General features: G+C 29.7%; 1 protein-coding gene across 1 annotated transcript; it reads right to left on the bottom strand.

Moving 5' to 3' along the window:
* Window positions 1-17,798: 17,798 nt before the first annotated feature.
* Window positions 17,799-18,842, bottom strand: LOC132937926 (general transcription factor II-I repeat domain-containing protein 2-like). Its single transcript, XM_061004547.1, has one exon. The coding sequence runs from the start codon at window positions 18,840-18,842 to the stop codon at window positions 17,799-17,801; it is 1,044 nt and encodes a 347-aa protein (XP_060860530.1).
* Between the last annotated feature and the right edge of the window lie 221 nt (window positions 18,843-19,063).

The following is a 19,063-nucleotide window of genomic DNA, read 5'->3' as shown; positions in this document are numbered from 1 at the left end:
TACATAATACAATAATTTAATGGAGTTACAATAAGATGTAATTACATTTATGTATTTTTATTTATATTAAATTTTGGGATGACTCGATGATTACACAACGAGCTCCCTAATAGGTTGTCGCTTTTTTATAGTTTTGATTTTTTGATTTTGTCTGGGATATCGCATTCGACAATTGCATTATATTATCTAGTTGATAGATCGATACGACTCCGCATACAATAACACCCATAGTAGTCGAATAGTAATTTATATTTGTTATTTCAAATTTAAATCGCATAGAAATCACTTTGTGACATCTCAGAGAATATAATTATAAACACTTTTTTTATAGCATTTATTTAAATTTACATATAAGTAGTTATGCGATGTGACATTTAAGACTTAAAAATACAGTATCTGAGTATCTACACTTTCCAGATTATTCTTCAGTTATTAATCATTATCTTCAGACTAGACGTGTATGCAATGACGCACTTACTTTGTGTTTTTGATGTACTTATACAGTGTCGGATCTAATAATATCAAATATTTCGCGGAATTTAGCCGTGATTTAAACTTTTGATGATGAACATTTGACTTACAAATGATTTACAAATTATTGACGAAATTTTGGGCCAACATTTTCATATTGTGCGGCTAACTTCACGGACATTCATTGGTCATTGGTCAATATGGATCGTTTATTATACCTATAGTTAATGCTCACGATTTGGTTTTTAGTTAATATTATAGATACGCCTTAAGGTTTACTGTTTTTTGTCTGTAATCGTTGTAATTATATCAAATACTTATAAACCTATTAGGTTAACACAATTTATCAATTGTTTTTGGGTTTTTCTTTTTTTTGTAAATCACCGGGTTTCTTTGGTATGTATAGGTACAGCCGTGCAGGTATAGTAATAAATTAACATCCAACGACTTTATTCTGGCATTCCGTGTAGATTTATTAACAATAACCCATTATTATTCGATTCCAGCCGTGCCTACGTCTACACTTTCAAGATTATTCTTCAGTTATTAATCAAGAAAATATCTTCAGACTAGACGTGTATGCAATGACTTACTTACTTTGTGTTTTTGTTGTACTTATAGAGTGTCGGATCTAAGTCTCGGGAGGCAGAGACGCAACTACCAATTGGAGGCCCCCTAAAAAATTAAAAATTGTTCGACAAAACACTTATCTATTTATTAAACAAAGTAAAAACACAAAATGTAAATACCATAATTTAATAGGTATATTATGAAATTATACATTCACTCACTGTTCTCATACCTATACTATACCACGCTTAAATATGATGTATTAATCATTGATGTATGCTTCTATGCTAGTATAATATAAATTAAGAATAATTATCATTTATATGATAATAGCTGTATATTCTCTATATTCTCCTAAAATGAAAGGACACAAATATGATAATCGGTTACAATTACCTGAATTGAATTCAAAATTATTCATCAATCCTTTATATTTTTTTTATTCATTGTTTTGGAAATTTTTCTCCACCTTTTAGATGCACCACTTTCAAAATGTCTGTTACAGTGGCGTTCTCAGTAATTTTCTATGGGTCAGGTTCTGAACATTTACTAGAATTCAATAGTGGGAGCTCTGCCCCACACCCCCCATAAACATAATCATAATATTTACAAATTTTGTGTTATTTTATATTTTACCATTTTAGTTGTCAGTACCTAGTGAGCTGTATTTGATATATCATATAAATATCAAAAGTAAAATAATGCAATCAAATAACTAAGCTTTTCAAAATTCATACTTAAATAATCGTTATAAAACCATAATAATTTACCAAAAATTTCAAAACACAATACAAACAAAACATACAAATGCATATAGATCCTAGCCCTAATGATCTCTATTCATTCTCTTTACGGTTATACACTACTAACTACTGTAACTGGTTAATTTATAGAATATTGTGCATCGCCAACAAGAATAAATCTTTGTATACTTATATTACTATTATTTGTATACTTGTTATACTTATAATATAAACTTATCTGTACATAGGCCCGCGGTCTGTTATCACGGCCCGCGACGTATCTTTAATATATTTATTTAATTGACTCCATTTTGAATTTAATGTGTCCCTATTAGGTAAGTTGATAGTTAATATTTTTATTCAAAATTTCAGATAATAGATACGATACAATATTGTTATAAAGTAATATTAACAGTAACCCTTTTAACATTTCCGTCTATAATATAGTTATTTAATATTTTCTGTGAATATGCAATATAATAACTATTATTATAAATTATTATTTACTAATTAATATATTTAATATTTCTGATTTTTTTTTTATAAAATTAATTTTTACAAAATTGAATTTATTTTAGACCTGTGGCTTAGATAAAAAATTTACTAACGTTGCAATAAAATTAATTAACTCGTAAGTTACTGAATAATATAAGAAAAAAAGTAACTCGTTAATTAACTTGGTTAAAAGTAACTTAATTTTAACTTATTAACTTGTTAATGCCCAGCCTTGCTTTTTGGACTACAAATAAAATTGTATTGATTTTTATAGAAAAAAAAACTAAAAAAGGTGGGTAATTGGATGTCGCTCTGCTGTACAGTAGGTTACATGTGGGCCACTGTCAGAGACGTAGTTAGAAATTTTACGCCCCAGGTAAGAAAAAAAAGCCCCCTCCCAATCTGTGTGTAAAAAACACATGATTCACTACACTCATAGTCGGAAAGGTATATTAGGTATACATAAACAAATTAATTTACATCGATGCAAATATTACATAATTATTATAGTAGGTATATTTATTATTAATTATATAAAAAACCTCAATGTAGGATAATTGACAACATTTTAATAAAGAATATTATAGATATATGCTAAAATTAAAAATGTTTACGTCGTGCTTTTTCATTAGCAAAGGTATCAATGATATCATCATAATTTAACTGTTGTGTTAAACAAACAATTTAGCCTCTCATCTGTTGTTCTCGATCTCAAATATGACTTTACCCTTTTTAATACTGAAAAAGATCCCTCAGCAGAACAATTTGATATAGGGCATGAAAGTGTGTCACTGTAATGGTTGGTGTTAAATTTGAATTTAATAATATTATAATATCTCGTATAAGAAAAACGATTCTGAGCGAAAACGGCCAGTCAGCCTATGATATTACCAAGTATATTAATTGATGATGATATTATTGTGAATAAAGTAATTTATATATTATAACCTGTTTATGCTGAGCCTTGTTTTAAACTTTCAATCCTTAACTATAAGAGTTTAACATTTTTGAAAGTTGTAATTACAAAATAATTATTAAATTTTAAATTTGATAAATTTCGTCAAAATATGACTTTAAATTCTTATGAACAAAATTGTGCCTATGTATTTTTAAATTTTTCAAATGTATTTATAACAATATATTAAGAGCTTTGTATTACATTTTCAAACTTTTTTACAGACATTCATAGAAAAAAATGTATTTATGCATAGGTACAACAAAGACTCATTATTATTAGTGTTTAAAGTATGAAATATTTCACAAAAACGTTAAACATTGAAATTTTTTTTAATACAAATAAAAACATAATTTACTTATTTTTTTAACACAATGTTATACAATATACATGTATAATATTATTGTATACCTACTTGTATCATTTAAACATTTTGAATATCATTTTAAATATATAATACCAAAGGTTAGTTATACATGTATGTACCATACATTTATGAAGGTGATTTATGAAAACTATGTGTAATTCTCAAAGAAAAACCCATAAAGTTTAGGAAACGATGTAGGTATTTGAAACAGATTATGTAACTTAACCACAAGTAATTTTAATTTAGTGACAACATTATGAATAATCATGATTAAATAAGTATGTCTTTTTTAGTTTAAATTATATTATTTTAATGTATAGCTATCACAGCCGGCGTGTCCGTGAGATTCACAGCAGTATATTTATCATGTAGACAATTTACTTGCGTTAAGACCATAGACCCAAGTATCAAAGTTATACCAGATTTGTAGTTTTTACTTAATTAAACCTACGGTGGATTAATTAAATCCTAACCTAACCATATTTAAATCTGATGAATAAAAAAAAGTGGGTGTCGCTCTTCTGTACAGTAAGTTACAAGGGACTCCCGTGGTGAGTTAGATCCACAATTACACCTGGCCTATTGGTATTCACAAGTACCTACCTAAATAATACAGATGCTAGCATATTCTTATGTGAATACTTAAACCAATTTTCAATTATTTCATATTTGCACATTTTATTGAAGCGATTGGAGAAAGTCGGGAGCGAACTTAAAAGAAATATAATATGTATAATTTCTACGTTTTGGAATTCCAGTAATAAATACTTATAAAGAACCTTGTATTAAATTGTCAATCTTTTCATGTTGTATTAACAATTGTCAATTGTTGAAAAAAAAATTATTAGTTAGATTTCAATAGATGAGAAACCTCTTTACCATGCAATTTATCTAAATTACAGTCATACATTTATATGATTAAAATGAAATTCTGAATATAATTATAATTCTCTAAAAATGATATAACATATTATTCTCTTGACTCCTATTATGTGAAGCAATTGGATGGTAACAAATTATTCAAAGATAACTTGTTTATTTGTTAGGTAACATATTCAAGGGGCCTGCACGTACATTTGAGAAATATCATATAAATATAAAATCCATTCTATCGACGATTTCCTTAAAAAAAAACAAAAAGGTTTGATAGAAACAAAGTAAATTGACCCTCAACTAGAAAACTAATCTTTAGCAATACCTATATAAACAAAATAAATGTTTTCACGATGAACTAGTCGAAATATTCTAACCACATCCAAACATAATTCCTGATAGAGATTTTATCTAAATAACTCAACAATTCATCTCAGTTCCCTCAGTGCCATTCTCCGTGTCATAAACGAAAGCCTCAAGGCAAGGTGCCTGTTTACAGTGGCGTAATTAGGAATTTGGTTTGGGGGGATATAAATTTTTAACATGAATGGTCATTATCAATTCTGTGATAAAAAATCATGTCTTACAGGAAAAACTCAAGTAAAACTCAACTACAATACACCATATTATCCATCCCCCCACCTTAAATAGTTATCGGGCAGAAAATGAGTGGATAAGTATTATAATTATTGTTGCAATTATAATATAAAATATAATTTAAAAATTTTATAGAAATACAGAAAATTGTAAAAGCCGTCATCGACAACCAAGAGTATTTTGTTATGAATTTTTCCATTTTTCCGACTTTGATTATATTCTCGATGAGTTTACTATTATTGTCGTTTATTATTATTAGTGATAATTAGTGCGTGTGTGTGAATGTGTATAAATGAAATAACGGAGAGCGTATGTATAAGCCACAAATTCGTGCCAATTTTCTATACCCATTGCGTTCAGATTTTCTGCACTCCGCCAATCCATCTCTTTCTGGAGCGTCCCATGTGGTCGTTTTTCATGAAGTTTGAATTCAAAAACCACCCTTAGATCATTTATTACCCACGTTTTGATTCTTTATTAGTATTATAGGGTCGCCATCGGTTTTTTTGTTTTTTGTCTGTAATCATTGTTATTATGTCAACTACTCATATTATACCTATAGGTTTACAAAATGTATCGAATGTTGTTTGGTTTTCTTTTTCTTGTAAACCACCGGAATTCGTCTGTATGACGGATACGGTTTAGTAATAATTATCATCACATCACATGGCATTACGTGTAGATTTATCAGTTCATTCACTTTTAAGACAATAGTCCTCCATTATTCAATTCCAGCAACACCTACGTCTACACTTTCAAGATTATTCTTCAGTTATTCAATCAGGAAATTATCTTCAGACTAGACGTGTATGCGATGACGCGCTTAATAATTTGTGTCTTTGTTATACTTATGCATAGGTACAAAAAAGACTCATTATTATATATTTATAATATATATTATATGTATTATATACGGTTGTACTGTACTGCCATATTATTTTGTATTTATTTTAAAACTGTTGTGACTGTATCGACTTCGTGAAGTCAAAGTTGTATATTTGTTTTGTGTAATTGTTATGCTTTCTTTTTTATCGTGATTGAAGGATTTTGATTGCAAAGGTTATTAGCTTAAAAGTTTTACAATCCCATCTATTTTAAAAATTGTTTTACATTATTTATGAGATTTAAGAGGTATATTATATAATTTTTTTTTTTTTTAATCGTTTTTTTTTTTTTTTTTACAATAGGTTTATGAGATTGGTGAAGTTAAAGAAATTCAAAATATCATTTGTGTTGACTTCACTTACGCTTCCTCCATGTTGGTGGGGGAAGCTTAGGATGTCTCGTAATTTATCCTACATTGGGTAAATATTATTGTATACCTACTTGTATCATTTAAACATTTTGGATATCATTTTAAATATATAATACCAAAGGTTAGTTATACATGTACCAATATGTACCTATATATACTATATATTTGTATATGGTTGTACTATACTGCCATATTATATCGTGTATATTTTAATACAGTTGTGACCGTATCGATTTCGTGAAGTCAAAGTTGTATACTTATTTTAAATGATTGTCATGCTTTTTTTTATTGTGATTTAAGAAGGCTTCGACTGCAAAGAGGATTAGATTGAAGGTTTTACTTTGGAATATCTCTGAAATCGTTAAAAATCCATTGGTTTTTTCATTCAGAATACAACTGATGCGTCATTTTAGATTTCTCTAAATCCATATAAAAATATTTTACATTGGTATTACCGTCCAAATAGGTATAAACATATGTTTGGTAATTTAATTACTTACCACTAATTTTATAATTAATGGGAATTTTTATAATTATTTTTATTATTATTTTTATAATCACTTACGTAAGTGACCTTACGTACAATACCTAAACAAGATAGCAAAAACTCAATAATAATTTGTTTTAGTTAAATTACAGTATCGATGTTAGCTATGTGTACACTTTATGTTCCCAATTTAGCAAATTCTACAAAGAATTTCCAAAGTTCTTTATCCCGAGATCTGAAATTAGTTTTTTTTACTTACACCCAATGCATATCAACAACCGTAACCAAGCCAAAAATGAAATAAAAACACACGCTCCTACTTTTGAATACCTATTTAAAACGTATGATTTTATAAACCAGGATAGAGTTAAAAAAAATTACATACTTACCTGCGATAAGTTGATAACCATATGCACGGTTACATCGATCGTATAAATTATATCGTATATCGTAACTATTATACTGTACCTATAGCTACATACAAAAAGATAAGATAAAGTTATTATTATTTATTAGTGTACTTGCTGTGGCCTTAACGAGTGTGGTTATTGTGAAATAAATCGTCATGCCATTGATGCCCCGATTGTCAGATTATCATAATTCTTTTGGGTAGTGGGTACGTTATTACCGTTATAATGATACGTAACGTTTAATATAACTAGTATTTCTCACAAGTAACAATGTAATACATTTTTTAATAATAAGCTCAAGGGAGGGGGAGTATTTACCATATGACACTCCCCCCCACTGTAAGTAACTATTACTCATAGCAACAAAATATTAGTGCTAAAATGTCATACAAAGGTAAAATGACACATTAAAACATGACCAAACTAAGAACCCCTTTCATACAAATATTACAAAAACCAACATTGACATATGAATAACATATGGCATTTACTCAAGCACCTAAGCAACAGAATACCACTGCTGAAATTACACGAGGGGAGAATAAAAATAGCAAAAATATATCATGGGCGCAAATCAAAACAACACCTCAACAAATATTCACTACAGCACTTACATACATGAACCTATATAAATACTATACTAACTTACAAAGTCGTAATATCAAATATTTCATTCATCACTATATTATACTAAGCAAGTATAACTTACACGACAGAAACAAATCCTCCGCACATACGCACAATGTAACAATCACTTAAAATATTAATCCTAAAATACTGTACAAAGGGACGGTGACATACATTCGCGAACATATGACATAACAAAACACCGTATTCGTACAAATAGTGCCAAAAGGCCAATGACAATGTGCAAAATACGACATAAATGTACGCACATGCTCAATATACGACATTCGATCGAACCACCTGTGATCACTGCTAAAACTCTGCACAAAAAGAATAATAAGATAGCACGAAACACCCTTATCGTATCAATATTGCCAAAAACCCAATGACAATATTTGAAAACACAACATGAATACGCGCAATTCACATAAAAAACGCGAACAATCAATTCTGACGTTACGTAATAACAATTGAGAGGGGGATAAGACAATCGCTTCCTTATATAAACGACACGCACAGACGATAGACTCATTACAGTAGTACACTCGAACACAAATCATTAAGTGTTTTCGTATATTGTAGACAGTCGTCAAAATAATATTATTTAATATATATGTAATATAGGTGGGAATATTTCAAATTGTAAATTATTCACATAGGTCAGGCCAGCGAAGCAATATGTGCTGAAGTGACGATAATATTTTCTATATAACACCGACGAACGCGCAGGCAAAGCCCCCCGTTGTCGCTGAATGATTCGGCGAGGACGTAGCTACGACGTCCGTGTGAAACGCCGATCGTAGTACGGGCTAAGCGATCTGAATTTGCTAAGTGTTTTATTTATGTTTGTTTTAATAAAATAAAAGTGCTTCCGACCTGAAAACTCGAGTTAAACATTATTTTAGTCATTATTACGTTCTTACCTTTTATAGGAACAGCGCCGGGTTATACGTAGTATGTGTCAATGAGGTTTTATTAAACTGAATAGTGCAAAGGTATATGTAATCTTTGGGTCATTTCAACTAGATAGGAACGAACTAAGAATTGACAAGCGCATACCATTAACTAACAAATACGCGTTCGATTTTTGTCTTTCCGACAAGACAACGTTTGTGCCGCGGGAGTACAATTTTGCTAACCATGCGTCTACACATATTGTAGATTAATTTTTTTATAATTTAAATAATTTTTTTATTAGTTTAATTTTCGTTTGTCTTAAGTATAAATATATTAATAGAAATCAACCTCTTTCATTACAAAATTTTTCATTAATTCAATTAAATCTTAATATGATATGAATGACGAAGCTTATATCCTAAGGTTCGAAAATTACTAAATTAACAGATATTAATTCACATAAAAAATGAGAACTTATTGACCTATGCAAATCTAAACAATTATAAAGCGTAGGAACCGTAGATAATCTAAGGGCTAGATTATAAAAATATTATAAATGGATCACAGAATTAGACGACATTGAAGAAACCTTAAGCGAATCACAAAAACACGAAGTTCAAGAAAATTCAACAAAAGATGAAATTGACATTAAAGATTTATTCATACAAAGTAACTTAAGCGATTCAAGTCCGGAAACAAGTAATAGTACTAAAAATAAATCAATTACTAACGACATTAAAAATATAACTAACGATTTAGAAATTAACGCAAATAAATTAATAATTAGTAGTAATACCTTATATCAAAAAAATTTAGAGCAAACCTCCGACAATAATTATAATAATTTAATAAACTTAAATCCTAACGAATCAACAAAATAATAAACACGTATACAAAGATATTGAAAGTCCAATTAAAACTGAATCGAACTTAAATATCACCTTCTTTAGCAACTCACAATTTGTAATAGAACACACACCTGAAAAACTAAATAGTTTAGAAAATAAAAATCCAAAACACAAAATGGAAAAAATGATAATTAAACCAGATAGTTTTTCCTTTCAAGGAGACATCAAAACATTTATTAGACCGTACGCAAAAGCAGCTCAAATTAACAATTGGGACGACAATGAAAAAATGTTATTCTTATCAATATTTCTGAAAGATACTGCTCACCAATTTTTACAAAACTTGGAAAACAAAGGAAGAAACTGGTCTTGGGAAAATCTAAAAAGCGAGTTCATAAACGAATTTCAACCAATAGGATACTCTATAATACCGAAAGACAAATTAGAAAATAGGAAACAAAACGACTTAGAGTCAATTTCTAGTTTTGTTACGGAAATAGAATATTTATGTAGTCAAGTAGACAAAGATATGAAACAGGAAGATATTTGTTTTTACATACTAAAAGGCATAGGGGAACCTATATTACACGCGATTTCACTTCACGACAACAGTAATTTAAAAAAGTTAAAAGAAAATTTAAAAAAATATGAACTTATGCAATTTAGAATTAATTCAAGAAGCTCAGGACTTAGCGAATACACGGACATTTTGAACAAACAAGTAATGCAATTAAATACCGAAACAAAGGATAGAAACCAAGAAATTAAACGTTTAAATACAAAATTAGAAGAAATTACTAAATTAACAGATATTTATTCACATAAAAAATCAGAACTTATTGACCTATGCAAATCTAAACAATTAAAAAGCGTAGGAACCGTAGATAATCTAAGGGCTAGATTATCAAAATATTTTAAATGGATCACAGAATTAGACGACATTGGAGAAACCTTGAGCGAATCACAAAAACACGAAGTTCAAGAAAATTCAATAAATGTAACTATGTACCAAAATTAACAATTTAAAAAAATACGACAAGTTAGTACATTTTGAAAATAGATCACGCAACAGAGACAAAAGTCCATATCCAGACAAGTCAGAATACAAAGGCAGGAACAAATATAGGGAAAAGAGTATTTATCCCGATAGGTATAACGACTATAAGTTCAGAGAAAGTATTAAAGATAGATATAATTACCATAAATACAGAGATAACAGCAGAGAAATGAGCAATAATAGAGATAGGTCTTATTCAAGGGATAGGAAAAACTCCTACGACAGGTCCAGAGATACAAGCAGAAAGAGATATAACAACAGAAATCGTGGAAATGACGCAAATAGAAAACAGCACAGTAGCAGAGAAAGATACTCAACACCGGAAAAATGTAATGGAAGAGAAAACATAACATGCTACAAATGCAATGAAAAAGGACATTATGCAAACGATTGCTTAAAATTATCCCAACAAAACCATATAGAGAAAAATAAACTCGACAATAATTTTAAAACAAACAAATCCACAATATGGTACTCAAAATTTTGTCAAGACTGCGAATATTTGTCCACGTCCAAGGACATACTAGACGACCACGATGTCAAAGAACAGTATTGGAGCGAGGGGAGAAACGTTATGTTTTGTGAAATATGCGGAAACTACATAAGGGAATATCGGAACCGGCCTATACAAGAAGACGAGAAAGCCATAAAAACCAAAAACCAGCTAATTCAACACAAAAATGAAATCAAAATCAACAATCAAAATATAACCGTAGATTCAGATACGGAACGAAAACAAAGAGTGCTCTCCATAAAAATAAAACTAGACGGCAACGAACCAAATGCAATTATAGGCACAGTCTCAAATATATCATGTATAGATTATTCCCTAATAAAAAATAAACAAGTCACTAAACCTAAATAACTATAACAGGCACTGGCAACAACGAACTGATACAAATAGGAACAACAGAATTAATAATTACAATCAACACACGACAATATCAAATCAAAGTATACGTCGTTAAGGACTAAATTGTAAATTACTATTAGGAAACGATTTTAATATTAGATACAACCTAATAGTCGATTTTAAAAATAAAAACATACAAATCGATAATAATTCTATAAAAATGGACGAAATATGGTACGAACATAATGTAAATCACAACTTAAACATTTATACAACTGAAAGCATCACAAGTGCAACCAACATTAATAAAAATAAAATTAAAATTGTATCTAACGAAAATATTACCATAGCACCTAAGATTAGGTCAAAATTAAAGGTGTCCACAAAAATGCAATACAAGCAAATACAATATATAATAAAACCAACTGAGCGCCTACAAAATAATTAAAAAATAAATCTAGAAATTGGATTTCTCCAATACCTATAGTAATATACCAAGAAACATGGTTATAGCAATATTGCCACTGAATTAAATACGATTAAACGCGATAAATACGAAATAAAAAATATTAATTCAGACAATAAAATTATTAATAAAGAAAAAATAATAGTAACAAAAATAACAGAAGTAACGGATAAACAAGGTATAATAATAAAAATACCTAACGAACTTAGGTTAAGTGTTTTATTTATGTTTGTTTTAATACAATAAAAGTGTTTCCGACCTGAAAACCCAAGTTAAACATTATTTTAGTCATTCTTACGTTTGTTACGTACCCACGTATTAAGTAGTCATATATTAACTATGTACAGCGCTCCGCACGTTTCTAATAATATTTGACACTATAACTAATAAGGCAATTAGTATAGTATAACATGTGGAGGTCGTTGCAAAAGCGTAGAGAAAAAAATTAAACTATAGAAGGTGCCGTCACATACGTATCTTTCCTGGAAAGCCAACGTCCATACGCAGGATACGAGTCGACCAGCATACCAAATACAAGACCCGAACTCTGTCTGATGACCGAGCTTAGCCACTACTACAACCACCCACTCCAAAGGACACAATCTATCTATCTATACTATATATAAAATTGTAAGGGTTTTTCTTCGACCGCGCTAACCGAGAAAACTACTGGACCGATTTGGCTGAAATTTTTTTTGGCTGAAACCCGAAACTCTGCTGAAGGTTATAGTACCACTTTTGTCAGTAAAAAAGTTCATAAAAGTTCATAAAAAATTAAAAACAATTGTACCTATATTGTGCGTTACGTATTTTGACCGTTTTATTTTTGTATTTAGCATAATAATATGTAACTATGACAATATTTAAAACATAATAATTATTAATCATATTTTTTTACCGCAATTAGGATTTTTACATATTTTGATATTTAACCTGTTTTGATCCCGACCGCAACTCAGATTTTTTTTTTACTACCTGTTATAATCTCTGTTGTACCGTATTGTCCAGTGCTATACTATATACTATCTAGGTGCTTTAATGCGCATATTAACGTAGAATACTGTCATTCGGTTAAAGCGATAAAATACATATGTAAATATATTAATAAAGGATCAGATAGAGCTACTTTTTCTGTTAATCGTAAAAACGATGCGATTACAAATTATTTGAATGGTCGATATATATGTACTTCTGAAGCGTTTTGGAGAATTTTCAATTTTGAAATCCATGATAGAGATCCGACAGTTCAGCACTTGGCTGTTCATCTAGAAAATGGACAGCGTGTTTTCTTTAATGCTAATAATCTTCATCAAGTTATTGAAAATCCAAGAAAAACGACACTAACTGCATTTTTTGAACTGTGTTCACATGATAATTTTGCGAAAACACTGTTCTATCATGAAGTTCCTTCTTATTACACCTGGGATAATAGCAGAGGCTGGTTAAAGAGAAGACGGGGAAAAGATGTTCCAGGTTGGCCTGGAATAAAAATGGACACTGCCATTGGTAGAATTTACACGATTCACCCAAATCAAAGTGAGTGCTTCCATTTAAGATTGTTACTAAATTATGTACAAGGTCCTACTTCATTTGAAAGCTTGAAGGCCTTTGATGGAGTCATTCACGCGACTTTTAAAGCTACCTGTTTTGCTCTTGGGCTTTTAGAAAATGATGAGCAATGGAAAAATACTCTAGCGGAGGCAACTCTTTCAGAAAGTCCTTCAAAATTAAGAGAATTATTCGCAATAATCATAGTTTTCTGCCAACCATCTGAACCTCAATCTTTGTGGGAACAGTTCAGAAATGATTTTTGTGAAGATATTCTTCATACAGAGCGCACTCGATTAAATGACTTGCAATTTACTTTTTCTGATGAAATATTTAATAGAGGTTTGATTGAAATAGAAGATAAAGTTGTTTGTCTGTCTGAAAAATATTTAACCGAATTTGGAATGAACTCACCTGTTCGAAATGAAAATGCATCTGATCCTTTTGAATTCTCAATTTTGCGTTCTTACGATAATAACCGATTACAAGAATTTGTAGAAATCAATTTACCAAAATTAGTAAATGATCAAAAATATGCTTTTAATGTTATTACAGAAAGCGTAATGAATCATCAAGGAAGAGTTTTTTTTTTAGATGCTCCGGGTGGTACAGGAAAAAAATTCCTAATTAATTTGTTGTTGGCTCAAATTAGATCCTCAGGTAAAGTTGCATTAGCAGTAGCTTCATCTGGTATAGCAGCAACTCTCCTTAGTGGCGGCAGAACTGCTCACTCGACTTTCAAGTTACCGTTAAATGTATTATTTGATACAGAATACGTTTGTCCGATTCGTAAAAATGGCCCTCTTGGAAAAATTCTTCAAGAAACCTCATTCGTTGAGTGGGATGAGTGTACAATGAGTCACAGATCACATATCGAAGCAATTGATCGAACATTAAAAGATCTTAGGTGTAATAATAAGTTTATGGGTGGCATAACATTTGTTTTCGCTGGTGATTTCCGTCAAACCTTACCAGTAATCCCTAAAGGTACTCGAGCTGATGTCATTAATGCTTGCTTAAAATCTTCCCCTATATGGAACTATGTTGAAAAACTTTATTTGCGAACAAACATGAGAGTTTATTTATGCGGAGGGGACGATATTTTTCCAGCACAGTTGTTGAAAATTGGAAATGGAACTTTAGAAAATGAAAATGTTTACATTTCTGTCGATCACACGATTGGACGGGTGGTCAATAACGTGGAAGAGTTGATTTCTTCAGTTTATCCTGACATTTTTAATCTGTCCAATAAATCTTATCAGTGGTTATGTGAAAGAGCTATTATCTCTCCAAGAAATGTAACAGCAGAAGAAATTAATGATATCATCCTTCTAAAATTCGATGGACACTCACGTGAATGTCTATCTATTGATACAGTTACATCAACAGATGATGCTATTCATTATCCACAAGAATTTCTTAATTCTCTTTCTCCTTCGGGATTTCCTCCTCATAAACTAAAATTAAAAATTGGTGCTCCAATTACATTATTACGTATTCTTCAACCACCGAACTTATGTAACGATACACAATTACAAATAAAATCGTTGCGAAATAATATTATAGAAGCCGTAATTCTTACAGGGCCAGCGAAAGGAGAAATTGTATTTATTCCAAGAATTCCCATGATTCCCTCTGACTTGCCGTTTTCTTTCAAACGGCTTCAATTCCCGGTTAAAGTTTCTTTTGCGATTACCATAAACAAAGCACAAGGTCAAACATTCAAGTACGTTGGCGTAGATCTTCGTACAGAGTGCTTTTCACATGGGCAATTATACGTGGCATTTTCTCGAACTGGAGACCCGAATCATCTTATGATTTTAATTTCAACAGGAAATATAACAAAAAACATCATATACTCAGAAGTCTTATAAAATTCTTATTTTAATTGTTTTTTTTTCTTCATCAACTTCAATCAAATTCTTTATCAACCATAAATTATTTCTTTTTTATCTGTATTTATTTTTATCATTTATAACGCTAGAAAAATTTCAATCCGTTTTCATTAACCGTTTTTTATATTTACTTGCCGATCACATTAAACAATAATATTTGAATAAAAAATTCTACATATCATGGTCCGAAGACAAAATAAACAACCAATCACGGGCGAAGCTGTGACGGGTCGGCTAGTCATATATATAGAAGCCCAGGACAAGAGCTCTTCAGACGGTTAGGGACATTCAGAGTCAGGTCGTAACACCACTCACAGTTTAAATTCTATCTTAAAGAGTCGTAACACTACTCTTTTACACCATTTATTATAACATTGTAATTTTTTACTACAAGGTATATTTAATCTGTGAGTCATTTCAACTAGATAGGAACGAACTAAGAATTGACAAGCGCATACCATCGTACCTCAACGAGTTTTCAGTGCCATTCTAATTAACTTTATAGAGTGTCATTAACTAGAGAATACGAGGGTAAGGCGTATAGTTGGTTTACCGTGTATTGTCTAATACGGGTGATAAGACTAGATAAAACTAATTTGTATTACCTATGGTTTTGGTGGTGAGGCAAGTGCGGCGGTGCCTCACCTTAAATTTTAGAGTAAATAATACTCAAAAAGTATACTTCTTGGCTCGCCGATAGCACACATTTCGATACTAATTTTTAATGTATTTATGATTTTATTTGAGAAAAAATTCTTCTTTACGAATTTTAATAATATGAATATTATGAATTATCATTTATTATTTTGTATATCATTCCGTGTTTATTTCCAAAAATAGCGAGAAATTGATAAGAAATGCCCGAAATAATTATTACGTAAACAAACACTGGTATTTCAGCCGGCGGCAATGTTCCGATGACGTCATAATATTAGCACCTTTGAACTTATAAAATACATTTGCACATAAGTTATATTTTTTTATAATCGTTTAAAGTTTATTTATTTGAATTTTGACAAAATATTATATCAAAATCTCGAAAATTATCAATTATTTTAATATCAAACAGCGGGTCACTGTAATAGTGTAATGGATGTATTAAATTTGAATACACGAATCATTGTAGGCATACGAAAAACGATTGTGAGTGAAGACGGTCTGTCTGTCTTATGATATTACTTATATGTATATTTAATTATATTTTAATTATTGTGATTAAAGTAATTTATCTTACTATTAGACATGTAATCTACAACAATAGGTTTTTGCCAAAAATAATTACAATTGAAAATGTCATTAGGTCTATAAAATATAATAATATACTCTAAAAGTTTCATATATCAACAAATAACATTTTTAAATTGCACCAAAATAACTGAAATCGTTATTTTTTGGTTTTAATATGTAATTTTGTAAAATTTGAACTAAGAAATAGTAATTATTGTGCCTATGGATCTTTAATATTTGTCAACTCCCATTATAACAACTTATAAGGAACGTTGTATTACATTTTCCAGATTTTTGACCCAATGAATAGAATTTTATTAAAATGTATAGACTAAAAATATAAAAAAATAATAAAATTTCAAATCTCTATAAATAACCCAGAACAAATCAAATTATTTATTTATAAATATTTATATATAAAAAGTAATAAAAAAACATTTGATGAAAATTTCAAGTACCTAAAAAATAGTTCATGAATAACGACAAAATAAGAAAAACGTTGCTTAACAACGTTGGTGAATATCCAATGTCCAACTAATCAAATGCTCTTAAAAAATTAATTTAACTTTCCGGTAATCTGTATTTGCTTGTTAAATGGAAAAAAACTTAAAGGGAATCTTTTAATACTCTCAGAAAGCTTAGATATAACTATTATATTTTTATAAATTTCTAACAAGAAATAATTTGTTAATTTTTTTTGATTTTGATGAATTTTGTCAAATATTTAACTTCAGACGCTCATAAAAAAATATTGTGGATTTAAGTTTAAAATTTTTTTTAATTTCCACTAACAACAATTTACGAAGAACGCTTATTTACATTTTCAAGTATTTTGAACAAGTATTTTTTATCAACAATAATTTTAAAAAAAACTTATAAAACTCGATTGCAAACTATCCGGACAAAAAGATAATTTAAATTTGTTTATGCCTTAAATCAGTGGTCGGCAACCTTTTTAGACTCCCGGGCCACATTTATAAATTAAAAAGAGTTCGCGGGCCAGACAAAAAATAAAATTTTATATTCCAAATTATTTACTAAGAAAAAAAATAACTGTTTAAAACTTTAAAATAATAGATTAATAGAACATAAAAATTAAAGTTTTTAATAATATTATTATAATATAAAAGTATGGAAATTACAACTGCTTAATAGGCTTAATGTGATTTTTGTTGTTGGATATTGTTTATTATTTTTTCAATTTCCACATTAAAATTACTTGTGCTGGCTCTAAGTACACGGTGGAGATGATCATCGGTTAAGCGTGAACGGTATGGGTTTTTAATTTTTTTCATATGAGAAAATGCCTGTTCACATACGTAAGTGGATCCAAACATACTGAAGTATTTCGCAGCTATATTTTTAATTTTTGAAAATGATGCAGGAAGTTCAGCGAAAAAAAGTAAAGGCGATGCTTTGAATGAGTCTTTTAAGATATCTTGTGGCTGCAAATCTATTATTTCCATTTGAAGCTCAACAGGTATATCTTCAACATCAATATTAAACGGATTGGCGAGTAGTTGAAAATATTGAGAATGTCGTTTGAAATCTTGAAATCGATTATTAAATTCTTGTTGAAGTATCGAAATAGCTTCAACAAATTTAACTCTTGATAATGAAAATTCTGACGATTCAAAAAGTTTTTTACAATTCGGAAAATGTGTTAGTTCATTTTTTTCAATGTGAGTTTGTAATAGCTTCAGTTTCATTTCAAAAGATTTAATATGAAACCACATATCAGGAATAAGTTGATTTTTACCTTGTAGTTTTATGTTGATTTCATTTATATACTTCAATATGTCAACACAAAAAGCCAGTTCAGAAATCCAAGTTTGATTTTCAAGCATGGAAGCGTCCTTTCCTTTTTCTTTCAAAAAATTATATATTTCCTGACGTAACATGAAAAACCTTTCAATTACACGACCTCTGCTTAACCATCTAACTGCGGTGTAGTACAATACATCGCCATATTCTGCATTAATTTCAATCAAAAAACTTTGAAATTGTCTATGATTCAGTCCATTGCTTCGTATAAAATTGATGATAGATACTACTTCTTTCATTATTGAATCCCACGACATAATTTTGGCACAAAGTGCATGCTGATGAATAATGCAATGAAAAAATAGCGGTGGTGACAATTCTTTTAATTTCATTTCATTAATAATAATAGCTTGCAATCCAATATTTTTGCCTGTCATATTTCTTGCTCCGTCAGTGGTTATGCTAACCAACTTATTATTACTAACTTAATTATAAATCCATTATTATATGACTGATAGAAACGTTCAACTATATGTATACAATATGATTTTTTTTTGATATGATATTCAATTAAATTTCGTTGTTATAGAATTTAAAGCGGGCCGTATTTAAGAGACTCGCGGGCCGGATGCGGGGCGCGGGCCGCCGGTAGCCGACC

The sequence above is a fragment of the Metopolophium dirhodum genome, chromosome 1 (genome assembly GCF_019925205.1).
Source record: "Metopolophium dirhodum isolate CAU chromosome 1, ASM1992520v1, whole genome shotgun sequence".
In the NCBI taxonomy this organism is placed as follows: domain Eukaryota; kingdom Metazoa; phylum Arthropoda; class Insecta; order Hemiptera; family Aphididae; genus Metopolophium; species Metopolophium dirhodum.
Note: the sequence above shows the minus strand (reverse complement) of the source record. Positions and strands in the feature narration are given on the sequence as shown.

Excerpts from the sequence above, each read along its gene's own strand:
- LOC132937926 (XM_061004547.1), bottom strand. The coding sequence starts at position 18,842 with ATGACAGGCAAAAATATTGGATTGCAAGCTATTATTATTAATGAAATG.